The 23,543-nt window shown below is 36.3% G+C and overlaps 2 protein-coding genes across 2 annotated transcripts; both read right to left on the minus strand.

Annotated features, from left to right (window-relative positions):
- Window positions 1-10,425: 10,425 nt before the first annotated feature.
- Window positions 10,426-11,367, minus strand: LOC100618224 (olfactory receptor 52E8-like). Its single transcript, XM_003340993.2, has one exon. The coding sequence runs from the start codon at window positions 11,365-11,367 to the stop codon at window positions 10,426-10,428; it is 942 nt and encodes a 313-aa protein (XP_003341041.2).
- A 10,336-nt stretch (window positions 11,368-21,703) lies between these two features.
- Window positions 21,704-22,747, minus strand: LOC100024028 (olfactory receptor 52E8-like). The gene has a single exon (XM_007491160.3). The coding sequence runs from the start codon at window positions 22,739-22,741 to the stop codon at window positions 21,806-21,808; it is 936 nt and encodes a 311-aa protein (XP_007491222.1). The 5' UTR covers window positions 22,742-22,747; the 3' UTR covers window positions 21,704-21,805.
- Between the last annotated feature and the right edge of the window lie 796 nt (window positions 22,748-23,543).

Raw genomic sequence — 23,543 nt, forward strand, 5'->3', positions numbered from 1 at the left:
AAGAGTGAAAAGGGACTAGATTATTGGAGCAAATGGGAGCCAGGATGGAGCCAGAATAATTGATGTCATGTATTTTATATAGAGTGTGTGGTACAAGGAAGACCCTCATTTAATACGTGTTAAACAGACACAACCTTTATTCTCACACATGATTAAATCCTTGAGCTCTTTGTGTAGAATGTCATCAATCCACATAGGATTGGTTTGGTCTCTTTGACCTTGTGCTGTATTGGCACTATGCAGTTTAGTTTTTTGCTTCTTTGATACTGTGCAATGTCTCTTTTTGTATTCCCTTCTCCTAGAATCAGACAAAATCATTAAGCAAAGTCCCATAATTTTTTTTAAACCCTTACCTTCCTTCTTAGAGTCAATACTGTGTATTGGCTCCAAGGCAGAAGATTGGTAAGGGCTAGGCAATGGGGGTCAAGTGACTTGCCCAGGGTCACACAGCTGGGAAGTGTTTGAGGCCAGATTTGAACCTAGGACTTCTCATTTCTAGGCCTGAGCTACCCAGCTGTCCCCCCATAATTTTTAAAATAATCAATGGCATCATTTTTATAGTCTAAAGCTTTTTGGGTATGCATTAATCTTAGAACAAATGAATTTTAAACTTATATTATTGCAAAATGAAAAAAATAAAGAAAAAATTCTCAATACTGGTGATGTGCTTAGGCTACAGAAAGGAGAGAAAAATAAAAAAAACTGGAATAGTATATTGCACATGCAAGCAAAAACAATAATAAAAGTTAAAAAAAAAAATATATATATAGCTTACAATCATTGGCACACTGTGTCAGCTAAGGAAAGGTAGACTACAAAGAATTTTCACCCAAAAAATGAGATCCATGTCCTCCTTCATCCTGGCCATGATCCATTGTGAGTGCGAGCAAATGATTTGTACAAAGTAACAGTTTTTTATAAAGAACAGTAATACAACAGGTAATGCACATTCAAAAAGTATCAATATCCCCAAAGTTATAATAGCTCATTTGATGACAATAGCAAACAAACCCACTATCATATTTTACTTAAATCTGCTGTATGACATTTAAAGCTAATGGATACTTGTCACAATTTTTTCACATGTAGCAATGTTTCAACCTTGGCTGAGATATTAAAAAAAATCTATTACTATCACCATTACAAAAATGTGGCAGAGGAGTCTAGAAAAAACAAACCTTTATACTGTTTATGTTGGGTCTAAAAATGTCATTAAGAATCTAGATCATTCTGGTGGAAGGTGAGCTGAAGAGTTACAATTGAGAGATGCTTCCTCTTGGGAGCCGTCTAAGGGTACCATACCCTGGGATCAACTTCTCAGCTCCTTTGATATGAGACTGTTATGTCCCATCCATTAGCATTTTTACAAATGTGGGAGATGGGGATTATAATTGTATTTCACTTCAGCTACTAAAATGGACCTTACCTCTTGTTACAAATAACTCAGAGGCAGGCAGAATGATCAGTCAGAGTTGTTGAAAAAACAATCTAAAAATCATGTCTAAAGACCCCTTATAATCAATTTGAGATATTAGGCTCATTAAATTTTCCAAAGATTGTTATACAATTGAACCAGTTTTGATGAAGTCCATCCATCATCTTTGTGACAATTTACAAAGCCAAAATGTAAGAAAACACTTTTTTGGGGGGAGGGGCTTATTCAATAATATTTACTTGTTCAATATAGTTATAGGGGAAAGATAACAGATTATAACAGTAGTTAAAACATAGCAGATTAAAGTGATTCAGTGTAACAGAATAATATTGAATACATTAATATATGAACTTAAAAATTAAATCAAATTAAATCTTAAAGCAGACAATGAGCAAAATACAATAAGATACAGAGACTTCCATTTTAAAAAATGGAGTCTGAAAGGGCTTAAAATTTCCACTTCCAGTCCCTTTAAAGTTCCTTTCTCTATATGTCCAGATTCCTTTTGTCAGAACTGTAGGATTTTCTATAGAGAGGGAGAATATGGGGGTTTGAGGAATCTCAAACTGGATACATCTTAGAGACTAGGCAGGCCCAAGTGGTAAAGGGTTGCAATGTAAGATAATGTTAGTGTTTTGACAATATCTAAATAAGTGGTCACCATGGGAAATTCCCAAATATGAAAATACCCAAGGCAGCTGGGGATTTATGGAGATTTTAATTAATAAAGAGAGAAGGAATTAAGGGAATGAGAGAGAAAGAGACAGAGAGAGAGAGAATTAATTTAAAATGCTCTGGCTCAGGCTGAGCCAAGCAGTAGTTAAAGGTCTAGGCCAAAGTGGCCTCCCTGAGCCAAAGGAGAGGGAGTCAGTCTTATCACTCACCACAAGACAGTCTCCAAGCAATCTCCAGTCCTCCACTGAATCTCCTGAACTGAGTTCAGAATCTAACTCAATTCAACTCCGAATTCAATTACTTTGAACTGACTTTTAAACCAATCCTTTTAAAGAAAATTTTCTCTTATGTCACCTCCCCTAAATTTTCACATCTACCAATCACAGAAGACACTTTCTTCCAGGATTGCCCATTCTTAGTTCTCATCTTTTTTGGTTCTCACCTTCTCTGGTTAGAATATATCTTCTGAGTACTTCACACATCTTTGTTAAGCTTGCCTTTTGTAAGTTACTTGACCTTTTTGTGATTAATTTAACCTTTACCGGTACTTAACACATTTTTGTATTAGATCTAAAAATAGACCTAGCTTAAGGTTCTAGCTTTACTATAAGGTATGAGTTAGGGACTTTCATTGTTCAATCAGGAGTTCACAACTTTTATCTTCCCCTAAAGTATGTCTAGTTAGGGTGGAGTAATTTTAAAAGTTCCCAATACATTCCTGATTCTTGTTAGACCAAGTATCTCCATTTTTACAATAAGGGAATACCTAAACCAAATCTTCCAAAATATAGTATGAGTAGTTTTTAATTTTAAGTTTTAGATTCACAGTAGGGAGATGAATTTCTCCCCTGAATCTCAGGCAAGATAAGTGAAAAGATCAGCGCACTCATGAATGATAGAAGCTGTTTAAACTAGGCAAGGCACTGCTCTTTCAAAGAGTATTCCATGTTTTTAATTTACTTCCTGTTTGGAAGAGCAACTTCTTTCTTCCCTTCCCCCCTGAGGTAAAATGCTAGTTTCCCCAGACATGTGGAGAGGGAGTTAGGAGGCTAATTGTTGTCTAAGGAAAATACACTGCAGTTTTTACCATTTTGTTTGTGATTCTAAAGACATAGCTACAGCTACCAACAGCCCAACAGGACTGGGACTGGGGCTGGACTGGGGCCAGAGATCAGGAGGAGTATTCAGAAGCAGGAGAATCTGGGGCTGGAGATCAGGATGAGGGTTCAGGAGTAGGAGCAGGCAGTATCAGCAATAGCCATGCCAGTCAGCAGCGAGGAACTGAGGAACATGGGCTCAAGTAGATGGACAATAAAAGAGACTTATCTCTTCTTTGCCAAGAGTCCTCCAGCTAAAATAGCCTGGCCAATAGGGAGGGAAACCAGGCAAAAAGTAGGGAAATAAAAAGGCAGCAGCTCCAAAGAGAGGGTGGGTGAAAAGCCTTGACAGGAGAAACATGATTTAAAATTTATCTAGGCTATCTTAAAAAAAAATTGAGAGTTTTTCTCATCCCTTTGTGGTTGCCAAAACTGTAAAAGTTAAAAGGAAATCTCAAATAATAAAATATTATATTTTAAGAGATTTATTAATGATCATTAGAAATCAAGGAATAAAGAGGATACAAAATAAAGGCCTCATGCCCATGGCTAATTAGCCCATTTAAAATCCCTGTGCTTAGCTTACCACCACCACCATGCTGGCAGCAAGCCCAAGAAAGGGTTCTAAGAGGATTGCCGACTTGCTAATAACCTCTTTCTACAGGAAGTACATAAGGACAGGAAGTCAGTGGGCTCCCAGGAAATGTAGTTCTTTTTAAGGGTAACAGATTTTTAATTATACAACACTTAATAGCTATATGACCTTGAACAAGTCATTTAACCTCTGTCTCAGCATCCTCATCTGTAAAATGAGGAAAATAAGATCACTTTTTCTTCCTGAGTTGGAATAAAATGAAGTAATACTGCAAAGCATTTTGTAAACCTTCAATCACTGAATAGTGCTAGCTCTTAAATTCTAGCTATTATTAATTCTGAAGCAGGTAGGTGACATTAGGAGATAAGAGGGCTGAGCCTAAAGTAAGGAAAACTTCAGTTTAAATTTGGTCTCAGACACTAGCTCTGTCGCCCTGGGCAAGCCACTTAATCCTGTTTGCCTCAATTTCCTCATCTATAAAACAGAGAAGGGAATGGCAAACCATTCCAGTAGCTTTTGTCAAGAAAATTCCAAATAGAGTTGTGAAGAGTTGGATATGATTCAAATAAATAAACAACAATGATTACTGTGAATTTCTTTCAGATCTATGTCTTTTGTTTATTCTCTTTGAATTGACTACAATTTTTATTGTGAGGAAGTCTCTAATACATTGTTTACTAGTTCTGCAATTTTTATTGTCTTGCAATATTTCCTTGTGTTAATATATGGTCAATTTTTTAAAACCCTGTATTAGGTGGTTGTTTCTTAAATATTTTATGGTAATGCAAGATTGATGGGCAAACCTACCAACCAAGGAGGTAATGAGGAATCAGACTCTGCCTCCTTCCTACCTGTTTCCCTCCTCCCTCTCCCTCCCACTCTTCAGTTAATCTCTTCAGTTGGTGTCAAGCTGAGATTCAGTATTGAGTAAATTGCCTGAAATATCTGATAGAGAACTCACTCTTTAAAGTTGTTGGAACTAGGCATTTATTTAAGGAAGGAGAAAAAAGGGAAATTGGATAGAAGAGAGGGTTGAGGGTTTCCCTGATCTTAATTAATACTAAATAGAGAAATAAAATTATAGAGTCTTAGATGAGGGATGTGATGACAGTTTTGAGTATCTTTGAGTCAATTCTTCACAAGGTAAAGAGAAAATCAGTAAACACAAGGAAAAGATCTTCTCATTTCTTCTTCCTTCCAGTGTCAGGAGAAAGAGAGAGATTTTCCAGCAGTTTGGATGTTTCTTTTAACTGCCTCCTCTTCGTCACATTCTCCTCTGGAATGCTTCTTGATTGACAGCTCTGCAAACTTCCATCCCTTTGCCTCTGTTTGCAGATTTTCTTCCATTTTACTTTTTCACAACTCTTACCTTTCATCATAGAATCAATACTAAGTATCAGTTCCAAAGCAGAAAAGTGGTAAGGGGTAGGCAACTGAATTTAAGTGACTTGTTCAGGTTCATACAGCTAGATATTGTTGGAGACCAGATTTGAATCCAAGATGTCCTCATCTCAGTTTTGGCTTTCTATACACTGAGCCACCTAGCTGCACCATGGGTTTTTTTTAAAAAACAACTATGTGGAGCTAAGAAATACATATATTCTTGAACTTTACCTTGTTCTCTGTCAATTAGTTCAATTTTATATTTTCACCTTTATCTTAGATGTGTCCCAAAGTGAGAAAAATATTGAATATTATATTAAATTATATGTTAAACATGAATAATCTTTTATATTATCTATTTAAAAATAACATCCAATTCTCCTTTCATTATAGTAAGTGTTCTTACAATCCAACTAATTTTCCATTATGAATTTAGTAAAACATTTGGAGAACATATATGACATTGATATTGTTTTCTTACCTATGCTTCCTTTCAGTATGCTAGTATGCTTCCTTTCAGCATTATTGTAGTTTCATTTTTTTCTTTGCATATTGTGTTTTTGTTTTTTCAAGGTGTGTGTGTGTGTGTGTGTGTGTGTGTGTGTGTGTGTGTGACAACTTTAATTTTGGGGGAAATTTTTCTGATGTATTGCAATTTTTTTTCCAGCCCATCATTTTTCTTTTGTGCATGTCTTAGCTTTTGAGTTCTGTTCCTTGCAAACTAGTTATTGATGAATTTAGGTTTTGTTTCCCATTTCTCATTATCTTTTATTTTATTGAATTGTGGGAATGGTGAGGGAATTGAAGGGATCAGAACAGGGAGTGGTTAATTGTGAGAACTGAATGAATCACACTGACTCCATCTTGTGACTTGATTCTGGAACTAGCTTATTTTCTATTCAGTTATGGATCTAGTTCAATTTCTGTCTTTTGAGAAAATTTTTCAGTTGTGGGACTTCTGAGGGAAACTTATTGTATTGTTTGAACCTATTCCTGTATGACTGGGAAAGTAGGTCATCTCACCTAATGGTTAGAGATCTTAAACTAAGGACTTGTTTTATGTTAACCAGAAACCCTGTCAGATCTGAAGTTTAATACAGAGCGTTTTCTCATAATTAACATTTCAAGCAATCCATATGACTTATTTAAAAACTTGTCCTATACAGATCAATCAATTATTGTTTCTTTGATTTTTTACAGACACTTTGGGGGAATGGGATACCTTTTTTGATTTCAAGGAATTGTACCTGTTCTCTCTTCCTCTCTCAATTTGGAAAGTCCCTAATCTTTCTATCAATTAGAAATCAGATCACCTAATGTTATATTGTTTCCTTTTAATTAATTGGTCTTGTTTGATTAATTGCTTCTAATGTATAAAAGTCTATCTCCCCTTGATTTGTGTTCTAGCCCTAAGCTGAGGAAGAGTTTTGGTCTTGATTTCTTAGGCATTTAGACAATTGGCTTGATAAATTAATATGCTCAGAAGCTCAAACCTTAATTGTCTCAGTCATTTCATCTTTAACACACCATAATACATTAACATTTAAAGTTATGAGACCTAAGAAGATTTTTACTTTTCTTCATTTTGATTCCTCTTAACCTCCTTACTTTTGACAATGTTAATCAGCTTTTTCTTGATTATCTCTTGTATACTTTATTCTTTACTTTTCTTTTGTGACATTGCTCTTTCCTCATTCTCCTACCTGTCTCCTACCAGTCTCCTTTGCTGGCCATCCCTTCTAAAGATGGATGTCCCCCAAGGTTCTGTCCATGGTCAGCTACATTTTGTTCATGTTATCTCACTTGGTGATATCATTGAGTCCTATGGGTTCAACTTAAATTTCCCATCAGTTAATTCTCAGATTTACTGGTCTAGTCATATCCTCCAGTATCATATCTCCAATATTGGATATCTTGATATGTTCTATAGACATCTTAAACTCTATGTGTTTAAAACTAAACTCTTTATCTGTTCCCCAAATCCCACTATCCCCTCCTGTTAAGATTAAAATTAGTTTTCTGCTAAAAGTATTGTATTTTTATGAGGTTTATTAAAGATTAAGAAATAAAGAAAATACAAAATAAGAAAGCACGTGCCTAGGAGTGCCAAAAGGCCCATTCAATTTCACTTACTACATCTTGGGAGACACATGTCCCTAGAATAGGAAGCCAAGAGAACCGAAGTAGGCAGACAGTCAACTTAAATACAATTTCTGTTCTCAGCCCAGGTGGGAATTCAGGTGGGATTATAGTGAATTCTGGGAGCTACCAAGGACTTCTGGGAATTGAAGTCTGGGGTTCAAATCTCTATTTTTACACTCCAAACATTTTTTTTCCATATTGTCTTTCACTTCTGTATATTTGTGTTCCCTATCAGTTCTTTCTTTTCTTTCTTTGGAGAGGAAATGCACTCTGGATTTAAATTCAGCAAAATTTGTCGCTACAACTTCTGCAGCATTTTTAACTGATTTTTTCCTTCATCCCCAAATCTTTGGAAATTTATTCTTTTTTTTTCCATTACATTTCCATTTTTCTTACTTTCTGACTCCTTCCCTTTGATTGTGGATTATGTTGAGGGTTAAATCTCAAAGCTCTATTAGCTTCTCCTCATGCTTTTTACCTTTATCAGCCCATGCTTCAATTCACTCTTGGTCCACAGATGGAGTGGGGTAGATGAACCAACCACATGGTCAATTTTATTTACAGTTTTCCTAATAATGAATTAACCCTGAATTCCTTATATAAATAGCCTGGCTATAGCATGTAATCTTTTTGACATATTGCAGTATTCTCCTTGATCATATTTTATTTAAAAATTTGCATCAATAAAAAACCCTATTTTATATGAAAATGAGCAGAGGGTGGCCCATTCTCCAGCACTCTCATTCACTTCTCTATCTTTAAAGAGATTCTCTTTTTCTATATTTTGTTCTCTTCAGTCTATCCTCACATTTTAATGGAATAACATGTTACTTCACATGTGGATTTTAACACATTTTCTTAAGCAAAATGTATTTTTATGTTCCTTCTCATTTGCAACTAAATGCTTTTTATCTTTAGGACTTAATATGCTATTTTCTTTATAATTTAATGTAACTTTCCTTTGCACAAAAGTTCATTTTCTTTTCTCAAAATGTGCTTTCTATTTCTTTCAAAAATCAAACTACAAACATCTTAAAGGGATACCTTACATATGTATGAAAAAAATTCCAAAAAATTAAAGGCATTCCAAGGTAGAAAGGAACTCATCAGGAGATGATGAATTCACTGTCATTCTAGACATTGAGAGGAGACTGAATGACAATTTTAAGCCTATTTTAGAAGAGGTTATTATACCCACTTACACATTGCTTTTTATACCTTTTTATATCCCTCACTACTCTGATATGAGGATCCTGACTTTTTTTCTTTCTGATTGACATTGATGACTATAACATTTTATTTTAATTTTAAATTTCATTTATTGGCTAAGTCAATAATGCAATGAAATAAGACAAATATTTATGAATCATCTACTAAATGTGAGTTATCATACATGTATATATATTGGGGATATAAAGATGATAATAAAGTAAGCCATTCCCTCAAAGAAACTATATTCCACTTTGGGAACACGAACATAGAATCTCATAGTTGGGTCTTCAAAGAAGAGGACATCAACAGATTGAGACAGGATGGGAAAGAGTCCATGTTAGGAATGTAATAATACAGCATGAACAAAAGTATATAGAAAGGAATAAGTAGATTGAAAATAATCAACATATGGTAGGCCAGTGGCATGGACGCAAGGTTAAGCAAATATGTAAATACATATTAAACACCAATTTAATTTGTTTTTTCATATTTATAAGGAAATTAGGATCCCCTTAATTTTTTGAATAGAGAAGAGGCATAATCACAGCAATATATTTAAAAGATTACCTGGAAATTGAAATCATATTTAGGTTGATGAAAAGTAAGACCGATGTAGGCAGTGTGTATGTGTTACTATAGTAATCTCTTCAAGAAGAAATATAAGAGACCTGAAGAGGCTAGCAGGAGCAATTCAAATGGTGGTGTTAGGAAGCACAGATGTGGAATATGCTGAAGGGATAGAGTCACAGAACTTCCCAACTGATTAGATGAGAAGAAAGAGATGGAGAAAGAAGATAGAGAGAGTAATTAAAGATGTTTCTAAAACTTTGTTCAAAGCACAGAAATAGAGAACTTAGGAGAAATAGGTTGATAATTAGGATATTATCAGATAATAATTAATTCATATTTGTGCTATTGGTGAAGCTACAAATTGGCCTAGCCATTGTAGAAAGCAATTTAAAACTCATTCAATAGTTTCCAAGTTGTATATATTCTTTGAGCTAGCAATTCCACTAATATACCTATATTCTAAAGTTATGGAAACAAGCAAAAAAACCTCACACATACAAATATATATCCATCCACTATTTTAGGAAAGAAAGAAATTTGGCAATGAAGGTGGGGCCTATCAGTGGGGAATGACTGCAAATTTATGGTAATTGAACATGATGGAAAAATATTGGAATGTAAGAAACAATGAAAATGATAGTTTCAGATAAACCTACGAAGACATGATTAAATTTAGACTGACGTGAGCAGAACTAGAGGAACACTTTATATTTTAAAAACATTATTATAAAGAGAAACAACTGGAAAAACTCAAGGATATTGATTTTTAAGATGACTACTCATGATAGTAGAGGACAGATTAGGAAGAATGATTTCCATTCCTTGAGAGTGAAAAAATAAATTCAGAGTCCAGACTAAACCATTTTTTGGACATAAACAACCCAACAATTTGTTTTATGTATATTCATTATAAAGGCTTTGTTGTTTTTCACTTTTTATTTTTTTCTCCAATGATGGACAAGTAGAAAATAAGACAGATTTTTGCTAATGAAAACATATATTTAAAATACTTCATTATATTTTATTACTCAGTCCAAAAAAAATAGACCTCACCAGAGTATAATGTTTTTATTGAGAAAATAAAATTAGTTCAGTAAGTATGATAATATGAGAGGTCTTCAAAACCTGGTGGAGGAGAACAGACTTATTGAAATTGGGGACTACTCAAAAATTTGAGAAACTTGTTATATGTTAAATTTGATGTTAGGACTATTGATTTAGTAATGTTATAAAGGTAAATCTCAGAGTAGAGGACTCTAAAAGAGTGAAACCAGACAGGAAAAGATAAGAAGTCCTTAATCTTCTGGTTTCTTTATTCATAGTGATTCTTTCTGGAAAATTCTAAATACTTGCTCTCGAATCTGTTTGGTTCTGACCCCATAGATTATAGGGTTGAGGGCAGGTGGTATAACTACATACAGATTGGCCAAGAATATATGAATGTACTGAGGAATATTCTTGCCATAGCGATGGGTAAGAAAGGAAAAAAGTGCTGGGAAATAGAAAGCTAAGATGACACAGATATGAGAACCACAGGTATTGAGGGCTTTGAATCGAGCATCCCAGGAAGGGAGTCTGAAGACAGCCTGGAGGATACAAGTATAAGATATTGCAATCAAAATCACATCCAATAATATGACAGAAAGGGCTCCCAATCCATAGAAAATATTGACTCTGATACTTGCACAGGCCAACCGGGCAATGCCCATGTGTTCACAGTAAGTATGAGGAATGATGTGATGCCCACAGAAAGGCAGGCGCAGGACAAGAAACACCAGTGGAGCCACCATTGACAAACTCCTCAAAACAGCTAAGCCTGCTATAATGCCAATAATCTTATTTGTCAGTATCCTGCTATATTGAAGTGGGAGGCAGATGGCCACATACCGATCAAAGGCCATAGCCACAAGCACAATGGTCTCCATGCTTGTGAACATATGGATGCAGAACATCTGTGTGAGACAGCTTCCAAAGATGATCTCTTTCAGATCAAACCAGAATATGCCCAACATCTTGGGGATGGTGGCTGTTGATAGACCCAAGTCAATGGCGGCCAACATGGCTAGGAAATAGAACATGGGTTGGTGAAGGCTATGTTCATTCTTAATCACTAACAGAATAGTGATATTGCCCATGATAGCAATCAGATAAGCAAAACAGAAAGGGAAGCCAATCCAGATGTGGAAATGCTCCAGCCCTGGAATTCCCAGTAGCAAGAAAGAGATGGGATGGAATTCAGTATCATTGAAAGGAAGCATTTTAGTAGAGGCTTGGAATTTTGCTTCTCAGAGACAGACTCTCCATCCCTATGAAGACACCTTGTCCAATTTCTCTTTGGCAATTAGTATCCTGTAGAAATAAAAAAATGGTTATTTAATGAATAATCATCCTGTTTTGTGTTTATAGATATAAAGCAACACATACACACATAGAGGCAGTAGCATAGTGTAGTGGATAAATGTCTCACCTTGAAATCAGTAAGATCAAAGTTGAAGTAGTTCTCTCTCTGACGTATTTGGCCATGGCCAAGTCACTTAGTAGATTAGTGCTTCCCATTCTAATAAAAGTGAGGGGCAAGTTGACAGTTTCATCAGTAGAAGGAGTTTCCACACTGGCAATTCTAAAGGCTGATGAAACCACTAATGTATATATAAATATTAAGAAATATTCTTCTACAAGGGGAGCATGTAAGGAAACTTAGATATGCTTGGGACACATCCAAAAACTTCAGGATATACCTCACAATGACTTGCTATGGCAACCCACAAACTAGCCTTGTGTACCGCAATTCTCAAGGGAATCAAATAACTCCATAATAATTTATTAAGTGCTTACTATGAGTTAAGCACTTATTGGTACTTAAAGAGTAAACTTAAATAATCCTTTTTCTTAAAGTAATCATATTCTGTTTGGGAAGAGAACATTTACTACATATAGTGTCTATAACAGGATGCATTGATGATTTTTGTGGCATGGAGAAATAAATTCCAATGTTCTTAATTATTCTTTATGATAATTCTTAATGATTCTGTCACATCAGCTTCTCACAGTGTTATAGATTTTTTTTCTGTTTCTTTAGAAGTAATTTAAAATGATGATAGTTTATTTCAGGTTTTACATAGAGTCTGTAAGTACTTCTGGAGTTTACCACAATTTTTACATTGCACACTGTTACATTGTACACAATTCACATTGTACACTGAAGAAAGAATAAAAGCAAAAAAGGCTTTAGAGAATTAAGAGAATTGTATTTAGCCCAGTCTTGCAAAGCAACATCAAAAGAATCCTAAAGAGCAAATTTTAATTAATATATAAATAGAACTAAATGGTGGGAATGTGTTTTCAGAATTAAGAAATTAGTAGTTTTAGTAATGGTTAAAGGTGAGTTTGACTTTAATCTTTCTTGTCACTGACACATTGTAAATATTAATTTATGGCCTTGTTTTTTATGGGTTATATTGTTAATAAATTATAACAATAACACTGTGTTTATAGAGTTTCTGAAGTTGGGGAGTAGGAGTGGGAACAAAATATATAGGGAGGTAATTAAAAGTTTATGAGATACATTTCAAGTTTAGTAATTGTTACAGTAATAAATAATATTAACACAGTGCTTAGGTTTGTAAAGTGCTTTTCAAATATTATCTCATTCATTGTATCCTCACAACAACCTGGACAGATGAGGAAACTAAGGCAGGAATATCAGTAACGTATCCACAGTCACACAGCTAAATAAATGTTTAAGCTTTGGGGCCATTTTCCAAATGCAATTCAATGCAATATTCCCCTCTTAGTAATCCTCAACATGGTACCTTTTATATATATGTGTACAAATAGTAGAACTCAATGGGCTTCTGCATGCCCTGATATGGATAATATGAATCATTCATCTATATTTTTCTTGGTTCAGTCTGCTATCATGAGACATACATATTCTTTAAAAGTCATTATTTGATATAAAATCATAGAATAAAAATCACAGGGCTTCTGGAGAAAATAGAGTCAGAAGCGAAACACTCAAAAACCTTTGTCAATGACAGTAAAAAAGTATGAACTTAATAAAAATGGTATGTTTTATACACGGTAAATTGATAAGAAACACACATGTATGAACAATGGGGGTTGTGTGTTATATTTTGCCAATGTAGACTATACATAGATTTGACTTACCAAAAAGAAATAACAGTTATCTCTGCTCTATTCCCTTTTAACTTCACCAAGGCATACTTTGATTCCTGCCAGGAAGAGGAAGCAGGAGGTTGAGGGCAGAGGCTAGCCATTCTGCTCTCCTTAGGGAGTATGGTGGATAGTGATGAACCTGAAATTGGAAAGTTGTTGTTGTTCTGTCATTTCAGTCACATCTTTATTTTCATGACCCTATTTAGAGTTCTCTTGGCAAAGGCACTGGTGTGGCTTAACATTTCATCCTACAATTCATTTTACAAATGAGGAACTGAGTCAAACAGGTTTAAGTGGCTTGACTAAGGTCACACAGCTGGCAAATGTCTGGAGCCAGATTTGAACTCATGAAGATGAATCTCCCTTATTCCAAGCTCACTGCTCTATCCATTGGGCCATCTAAGTATTCCTGTAATCAGGAAGACTCAAATTTGTATCTGACCTCAGACTCTTTGTAGCTTTGTGATCCTAGGCAAGTCACTTAACCTCAGTTTCCTCAACTATAAAATTGGGATAACAGCACCTATCTCCCAGGGTTGTTGTAAAGATAAAATTAAATATTTGTATAAAGTGTATGAAAAGGGAAACCACCATTTTAGTTATTACAAGTGTAAGTACAGTGTCTGACACATAGTAGGCATTATATAAATATTCATTCCCTTTCCTAAGTATAACAAACATATTGAAAAAATTTTGTTTTTGTTTTTTTCAAACAGGCACCAAAGCAAAACTGAATGGATAAAGAAGTTCATCTCTTTAGTGATCATGACTGTCAAAGAATATTCCCTGAATTGTTCTAAGGCTTAATCCCTTTCCTAGAATATCATCTGTGAAACATCATTCCTCATTCATTATTAGATAATTTAGAACATATGATCAATTCTCAGGACTTAATAGGCTAATCTTCCATTGGTATCATGCTGGCTCTATGTCTTCAATAATGTATAATTCTGAGGTAGAAAGGGTGTTAGACCTTTGACTAGAGCATGGACAACTGCTCCTCTCCCCAATGCCTTCCTACTTGACACCCTACTGTTCATTGAAAGCATGGGAGCCATAGTTTTGTTCCAGCTAGCTGGCTGTTCTCATAGTTCTCTTGTGAGTAGTGATACCAGTTTTTAAAGCAATTTTGTTTGCTTCTGTGCTTTTCATCTGAACTTCCCTGCATAACAAATGATGAGTTTCTTAATGGTGCTTTCTTCAACAGTTATGGGAAGATTCAATCCATTTCCTTTGGAGTAAATTGTGTGTGAGGAAAAGGGCTATCAGCAGAGTTGTGATGGCTGCATGATTAGGGGACATGGGAAATGTTGGGAAGTTATTTGTTTATGAATCAAAACATTTGAAGAAAGCCACTGAGAATATAAATAAAATTCAGTCCAATAAGACTTTGTCTATGAGGTCTCTGGTTTAATGTAAGACTAAGCCCACCTTTGACCATGAGATTGCCCTCCTTCTTCTTCTTGATTTTTTGTTTGTTTGTTTTTTAAATCCTTACCTTATGATTTGGAATCAATACTATGTATTGGTTCCAAGGCAGTAGAGTGGTAAGGGCTAGGCAATGGGAGTTAAATGACTTACCAAGGGTCAAACAGGTAGGAAGTGTCTGAGGCCCAATTTGAACCCAGGACTTCCTGTCTCTGGGTCTGGCTCTCAATCCACTGAGTCACCTACCTGCCCATGCCCTCCCTCTTCTTGGAGAAATGTTTGCTGCTCTTTATTGCCTCTCTATTACAAACTCCTCAGCCTGTGATTTAAAACCCTTCTCTGTCTGTCTCCAGTCTTCCTATTAAGTTTCATTCACACTATTCCCCTTCATGCAATCTCTATATACCTGCCAAACTGTCCTATTTGCATTCCCAAAGGAAGGAAGAAAACAAGCCTTTATTAAGCACCTGGTACGTTCCAGGCCCTGTGCTAAACATGATGATAAATATTACTTCATTTGATCCTCTCAACAACCCTTGGAATCAAGTACTATTATTAAATCCATTTTATGACTGAATAAACAATTGAGGCAGGCAGAGGTTAAGTGATTTGCCTGGGACCAAAAAGCTATTAAGTGTCTGAGGCTGGATTTGAACTCCATTCTTCCAGAATCTAGGTCCCAGTCTCTGTCCACGACACCACTTTGCTTCCTCATCCGTATCTTGAATATGCTGCCTCCTTTGGTTATACTCTTAGAATTTCTAGCTTCCTTTGAGGTTCAGCTCAGGAGCAATCTCTCAGGGGAAACCTTTCCTTATTCACCTATATTTCAATGTATTGATACAAGGAGTCTCTAATGGTCAGTCTGACAAATTTGGTATCAATTGTGAGGGAGTCAGTGGCACAGGACTATGTAATATGGTGAGTCTATATCAAAGAGGGAATCGTGCTCTATGAGCAAAGCAGAATTGCAATTGCTCAATGGAATGTGAGGTGCAAACTTAGAGACAAATGCTCATTTGGAATATTTGTGCTCAACCTGTGGCAGTCTTCTGAGCTCATAATGATCTGATGACCCACAATCTGACACACTATACACTGACCCCAGGATAATGATGTCATTTTGGTCTTCTTTGAGTACCCAAGACAACAATAATATTTCACCAACCACCAACAACCTCATTACAACGTATATGTGCTGTTCCTGGAATTATTTTGTACATCTCCTTATAGCAGTATGCCTTAGTAAATAGAATAGGAACTTTGGTTTAGTAGGTAGAGAAATGGTGTCAAAGCCAGCAAGGCTTTAGATCAAGTCCTACTTCTGATTCATATTAGCTTTGTGACTGTGGATGAATCACTTCAAATCTCAGTGTCATCAGCACCTCTCTGAAGCTTTTAAATTAAAGCAAAAATGCTATCTTCTTTGGTAGATGGAGTTTCTTCATTTGGGAGTTCTCTATTCCCATGATATTAAATATCCAATCCCCATTCCCTGCCAGCATTCTGCCAGTTGATTGCTTACTGCTTGAGGAATGTTTTGCACTTTCCTTGCTTCTCCATTGCCCAGTACTTAGTTGAACCAGGTGACTCAAACAGATCCCTTTTAACTTAAAAGCCTCACTTTCACTTCTGATATGACTATGAGCAATTCATATCAATTCTTTGGATCTTAGAAGTCCATATTTTTTAAAGTGATGGTGTTGGACTTTATGATCTCTAAGGTCTTTTCTAGTTTTACATCCTATAATCTTATGTGATCTTGAGGGAACACAAGAAGTCAATAAGTACTGATGACCATAACATTTTTTGAGAGAAGTAATTTAAACTAAGAGAGATGAACATGTAAGAGTCTGTGTTTGTTTCAGAAACTCAAGGGGAAATGGGTTGACCCGCAAAGATACCTGGCATAGTTTTCTTAACTGGAGGTGGGATAATAGTAGCTCTTAAAGGTATGAGGTGCATCTTGGATAGTAGTGGGCAGAGCAGCTAATGACCAAACCCAAGAATTGCATGATAATTTATGTGTATGAAAACACATAGAAAATAGGAGAACCCACACTCATGCTCTCATCCACTTATCTATACTTGTATTCTTGCCCAGCCTTATTGTCCCTTCCTATCCACCCCCAGATTCCTCATCTAGTTACTTGTCTCCACCTTGGACCCTCAATGTGGACTCCAAGCATAAGCCAACCCTTCTCTTGGAGCAGACTTACCAGCTTTGTGATTAGTAGCTTTGGGGTCCTTTTTCTGAGATAGAACTCTTGAGATGCTTAGCAGGTGACTAGATGAGGCTTGTATATAATTAGTATAGAGAAGGGAGGACTTATAACCAGCCTGTAATCCCATAAGGAAAGGATTCTGATTTGGAGCTCCCTGGAGCTAACCATGTTCAAACAGGGTGTTGGATTCCCCAAGAGAGGGACTCATTTCTTCTCTTGTGGAGAACAGTGTTCACACACCTTGCCTCAAGGTCTTCTGCTGGATGTGACTCTGTTGTCCCCCTGCTCCAAGCTACCTCCTGAAAGGTCACATCACCAGGCACCCTACCCCAGAGACAACCTTCATTACAATTTCTACAGAAGTGTTGACTGTACTCTAGGGGTGAGCCATCTACTCTCCTCAAGCAATTTTCTCATTGACTAGATAGGCCACTTTCCCAACATTTATCTTCTAACTGACACCTCCCATCCCTTCCCTAAACCATTCAAGGAGTAAGAATTCCTAATTATGACTCTATTATAATGCAAAGCAATAAATGCATGCTAACTCTAATAGGATGGAATTATGTGGATCCTGATAAAACCATCTATACAAGGCAAAATGGAGGAATATGTTTAAATGTTCATGTGAAAAAAGACATAAGATTGTTAGTGGATTGCAAATGTGTGTGATATGGAAGTAAAAATGGTAATCCAAGCTTACATTAAAAGAAAATGTATGGCAGCGCAGCTAAGTAGCACAGTGGATAGAATCCAGGCCTAGACTTGGGAGGATCTGGTTCCAAATGTGGCCTTAGATATTTCCTAGGTGTGTGACTATGGCCAAGTCATTTAACCTCCATTGCCTAGCCCTTACTGCCTTTCTGTCTCAATTCAAAGACAAAAGATATGGACTTTAAAAAATATGTGTGTAATAAGTGAGGCAATATTCCCATTGTACTTAGCCCCAGTCAGATCATGTTTGGAATAAAGATTTCTATTTTAGACATTTTAGGAAAGGCAGTGACTAAGTGGAATATGTGTAGGATGTTTTAGGGTATTGGAAACTGACCACAGGAGAACTGGTTGAAATAGTGTCATGGGTAAAATTTAAGAAAAAAGTAAGGAGGAAATTCTCTGAGCAAGATAATTTTTATTAACAAAGGATTGCTACCTGCCAAATAAAGGGGTCAATCGCTTGCTTTCATCTATATCAAAACCTAGAATTGAAGAAACAATTCATTTTTATAAACATAGAAGAAAGAATGGAACAACTTATATAAATGTTAATAGAATTTGCAGCCTCATAGGATTGAGGGATCATGACTGGTTACACATAAATAGGGCACAGAGAATTATATAAGAACTCCTAAAATTTGCAAGGATGGAATCTGAAAATGGGATCAGAGCAGTTAGTCTGCTTCTTAAGGCTAATATGCAAATATTATTCCTTGTCAGGAGTCAATTAGAGGTGTTTGTTGAGATAAACATCTCTAAAAGCCAGCTCAGAGTTTCTCTTCAATCAACAGTGATCATGATAAAACTTAACTCTTTGGCATTCTAACTTTGAGAGAAAGACTGAACCTTGAAACTCATGAGCAACTTCTACTTAGGGAAAGGGAAAAGTCTTGTGTTTTTATATCAAATGCATATCAGCACAACAAAACTGAATATAAAGTACATAAACATTATTTGTATTTCATTCCAAAAATGATTTAACCTATTCTTCTAAGGAACTTGAAAACCTGCCAAATAGAAGAGGAATTGCAAGATTTTGTTTGACCTCTGAAGGCAGAAGGAGAAATCAATGGAAGTTAAATAAATATTTGTTTGATGAAAATTTTTCCTATGAAATAAAACTGTCCAAAAAAGATTTCATTTGCTTACGGTTATAATATGGTTCTTCTTATTAAAAGTCTTGAATGTTGTCTGTAGTGTCATTTTCAAGGGATTTTTCACTGACAAGAGTGATTTGATTTGAAGTTTATTTATTAACTGTGACTCAGGGAACACTTCCACCTGTTAGAGACACAATGTCAACTATATAATGAAATTGAAAATATTGAAATGGCATAGTTGCTATGATGAACGTGCTCTAAAACATTGTTAAAGCAAATTTAGTATTTAGCAAGAACAACGTGGTTTTGTTTTATAGTTTCTCAAGACAGAATATGAATACATTAAATGTAGGAGAAATGATTTCTCATAAATCATCAATCTCTCTTATGTGCTTTATTCATATTGTGTTGAAAAAATACAACATAATCACAATAACTGGTATTTGCATAGTTCTTTAATGTTTTCAAAGTATTTTAAGATTTACATATATAGCTCATGGCTCAGAGTCCTGTAAACTGTGTAGTCAAATTGATGAGGTCTGAGATCAGGGATTGATACCAAAATGGTCAAATTATCATTGTCTCATCTTAACTCTCCCCAGAATTTATTCAAGGAAATCTCCAGACCTAACCCATAATTATTTCCACAGACATGGATAAATTGTATATTGCAGGTAACAAATGGACATAAAGTATAGTACTGAATTTATTCATCTTTTATAAAAAAGTATAGTGCTAAAAACATTTTGGGAGTTCATTAAAAGATATGTTCATAAAACATTCACAGTAAACCAGAATCTCCTCACAGAAGACAGGAAACTTTGGTGCTGCAGGGAATGAAATTCTTTCACAATGTACCTATACATTGTAGGGCATGGTGACAATATGATCTTTTGTTGCTCCATATCAATACCTTTGGCCTTCTGATGCTGTTTTTTCTAGCTATGGAGATATATAGACTCTCTTAAGTAATTTTTGACTCAGGAACACCCCTTCTCTCACACATAATACAACTTTCCATCATTCTTGTCCTCTTTCCCAGTTGCCTTGCCCATGTGAGGATACACTCCCATCCCCACCTTTTTATTCTCCTTTATATCTTTCTCCATTAGAATATCTTACTTGTGGGTCTACTGTCTAGCACAGTGTATGTCACATAGTAAATGCTTATTATCTCTCACTTTCTCTTTCTTTCTCTCTCTCGCTCTCTCTTCTCTCTCTCTCTCTCTCTCTCTCTCTCTCTCTCTCTCTCTCTCTCTCTCACTGTCCTCCCCCTCATATGCATTATACATCAAATCTATTTTTTTAGGGTCTAAATCACTAAATTCTCGAACTCTGATTTAATCATGAGTTATCATCAAGCTCAGTGCTGTTCAAATAATCTCTCTTTTCCTTTACAAACCTATATTCCTATACTATAGGAACATGCTACCTTGAAAATAATAATCGCCTCTCCTATAGGCAGGTGTTTGAAATTCAGGAATAATATCTAGGAATTTCCCTGTCAGACTAGATGAAAAGCATATATCTGTTACTATTATGTGCTTCAGTAAGAATTATTACTATTCTATCCCTGTCCAGATACTGCTATAATTACTTGAGATAGGAAAGTACAGTCTTTGTTCTCCATTTTCTGACCTATTCTCAGGAAAGGAAAAAGAAAGGCAGAAGTTGAGGTCTTGGAGCGCTTTCTCAGCCTACCTAGAAAAGCTTATACAGCTTGCCATGTGTTTCTGCTACAAAGCAGAAAATTTATTTCTATGCTGGGACAAATTCCATCAGTCCCCAAACAATGCATTCCAGATGATAGATTCAAGAGAAAAAAGGACAAAAAAAAATAAAGGACTGAGTAATTTTTTAGTCTTCTTTTTTAAAAAACCCTCTACCATCTATGAAATTGCTACTCAGACAAAAGTCCATCTTCCAAAAGTCTTCATTGATCCTATCACCTTGGATAGCCCCAATTACAAAAATTTATCAAAAGTTGTCTTTAGTCTCATAACAAAATTCCAGTGAACATATCTATGTCCCATAGGGAGAGCAATAAAGATCATCATCTAATTGGTATATGGAAAGGCCACTGGAGTTGGAGTCAAGAAGACCTCAATTTAAATACAGAGTCATATACATTAGAGCTATGCAGCTTTTTTGAAGCCATTTAACCTATGAACCCTGGTGTTCTTAGAACCATAGAAACACTAGCTATTATTATCATCAAAGTTCCAAAGTCTCACCTGCCTATAAGCTTATCAAATTGACTGAGCATTTATTCTATTTATAAATACTATAATACATTATCTCATTAGATCTTCAATCAATCAATAAGCCCTAGGGCAGTGAACCTTTTAGAAATGGAATGCTGGGTTCTATACCCACCCGACCCCTCAGACTAATGCTGTACTCACCTGACACCTTACCAAAATACCCTTCCCACCAACACCCTGAGTGCCATACCCCTCCTACCTACTGAGTACCAGATGGATTCTGCCCTGCCCTTACACCACACAGGGGAGGGATGTTGGGAGGGTGAAGTGAAGAATGTCCTCAGCAAGTAGAAACGGGGAGGGATGGTTCCAGCACTTTGCTTCTGTCCATCTCTGCTGCCTGTGAATCAACCAGCTTAAACCCCTGTGCACTCCCATTGGGTGGTTGGGCAGAGGGGAGGGTGATGTGAAAAAATGTCATCAGTCACAGTGGAGAGGGGGAGGGAAGCAACTCCACCAGAGTCCCTCTGCCTTTCTAGTAATGAACTTAGGTGGGCAAGGGTAGGAGACTGGCCACTTGTCCACAGAGAAGGTTCTGCATGCTGTCTTTGGTTCCTGTGCCAAAGGTTCACCATCACTGTCCTAAGAGATAGATATTATTATTGTTTAATAGATGAATAATCAGAAACTGTGAGTGTTTACATTATTTACTTAGGACAGTGATGGTGGGCCTATATGGCACAGGTGCCAAAGATGGTACATAGAGTGATCTCTGTGGGCTCTCAACTGCCCTCTCCCACTCCAGAGTTCATTATTCTGGTTCCCTCAATTCCCTTTTAAGCATCACACTTTTTTAAGGAAGACATTCATCACTCTATCACGAATCTGCTTAGTCCTGACCCCATAAATGATGGGGTTGAGTGCAGGTGGGACAACCACATACAGATTGGCTAGAAGGATGTGGATGTAACCAGGAATGTTGTGGCCAAAGCGGTGGGTGAGGAAGGAAAAAAATGCAGGGGTGAAAAAGGCCAAGATAACACAGACATGAGAACCACAGGTACTGAGAGCTTTCAGACGGGCATCTTGTGATGGGAAATGGAAAACAACATGGAGGATTCTCATGTAAGAGACTGCAATTAGAACCACATCCAAGAACAAGATAGAAACATTTCCCAGCCCAAATATACTGTGAATCCTGATATTGCCACAAGACACTCGGGCAATACCCATGTATTCACAGTAGGTATGAGGAATGATATGTTTTCCACAGAATGGAAGCCTCAGTAGGAGAAATACCGCTGGGGTCACCTGACACATACTTCTCAGGACAGCAAACTCTGCAATGATAACAATGATTTTATTGGTAAGGATAGTGTTGTATCGGAGTGGGTTGCAGATGGCAACATATCGATCAAAGGCCATAGCCACCAGCACAATGCTTTCCATGCCTGTGAAGAAATGGATGAAGAACATCTGAGTCAGGCAACTTTCAAAAGCAATCTTCTTCAGACTGAACCAGAAGATGCCTATCACTTTGGGAATGATAGTTGTGGATAGACCCAGGTCAATGGTGGCCAAAATGGCCAGGAAATAAAACATGGGCTGATGGAGGCTTGGATCCTTCTGGATCACAAAGAGGATAGTAATGTTCCCCATGAGTGCAATTAGATATACAATACCAAAAGGGAAGCCTATCCAGAGGTGTACAGCTTCTAGTCCTGGGATCCCCAGCAGCAGGAAGAAGGCAGGGTGAAATTCTGTGTCATTTAGAGACATCCTACCAGAGATTGCTGTTGGTTCAAATGGATACTGCTTTCCAGGAAAAGATCATAGTACTGTTTCTCTCATCAAAACAAAAACCTGAAAAATTAAATATAAATATTTATTCACTATTCTCTCCAATACAGAGGAAGGAATCATCTCCCTTAAATCATTTTCCTTTCTTTACCTTCTATCAATCTTTCCTTGTTCTGGGCCTCCAAAGGATTAAGTATTCTTTTTCTTGGCTAATTTTCATGCAGCAAAAGTTGACTTTGAGGAGACATGGAGTGAAGAAATATCATGAGCAAGGCTCCTGCATTTTCTGGCCCCATAGGATGCTTCATATGATTATTATTATATTATTATTATACATATTATTTATGACTTAAGAAATCACTTATAAACCATGTGTAATGCAGTCTCCAGATAAAGACTGAGCAATTAAGTAATGGTAATGGCTTTGACTTATGTATAAATAGGAAGAATTGGAGGCAGCAAGGTTGCTCAGAGGATTGAGACCCAGTCCTAGAGACTAGGGGTTCTAGATTCAAATCCAGCCACTTCTTAGTTGTGTAACCTGGGCAAATCACTTAATCCTCATTGCCTAGCCCTTACTGCTCTTCTGCATTGGAACCCATACACAGTATTGATTCTAAGACTGAAGGTAAGGGTTTAAAAAATCAATAAGTAGGGAGAGTTCATTATCAGATAAAACTGGTTCTAATCTATATCCAGACCAATCCATTAACCAATAAATATAGATCACTATTTTTTTTAAACCCTTGCCTTCTGGCTTAGAATCAATACTGTGTACTGA

The sequence above is a fragment of the Monodelphis domestica genome, chromosome 4 (assembly GCF_027887165.1).
Source record: "Monodelphis domestica isolate mMonDom1 chromosome 4, mMonDom1.pri, whole genome shotgun sequence".
Classification (NCBI taxonomy): domain Eukaryota; kingdom Metazoa; phylum Chordata; class Mammalia; order Didelphimorphia; family Didelphidae; genus Monodelphis; species Monodelphis domestica.

What these genes read in the sequence shown, in the direction of transcription:
- LOC100024028 (XM_007491160.3), bottom strand. Translation starts at nt 22,741, where the DNA reads ATGTCTCTAAATGACACAGAATTTCACCCTGCCTTCTTCCTGCTGCTG.
- LOC100618224 (XM_003340993.2), bottom strand. Translation starts at nt 11,367, where the DNA reads ATGCTTCCTTTCAATGATACTGAATTCCATCCCATCTCTTTCTTGCTA.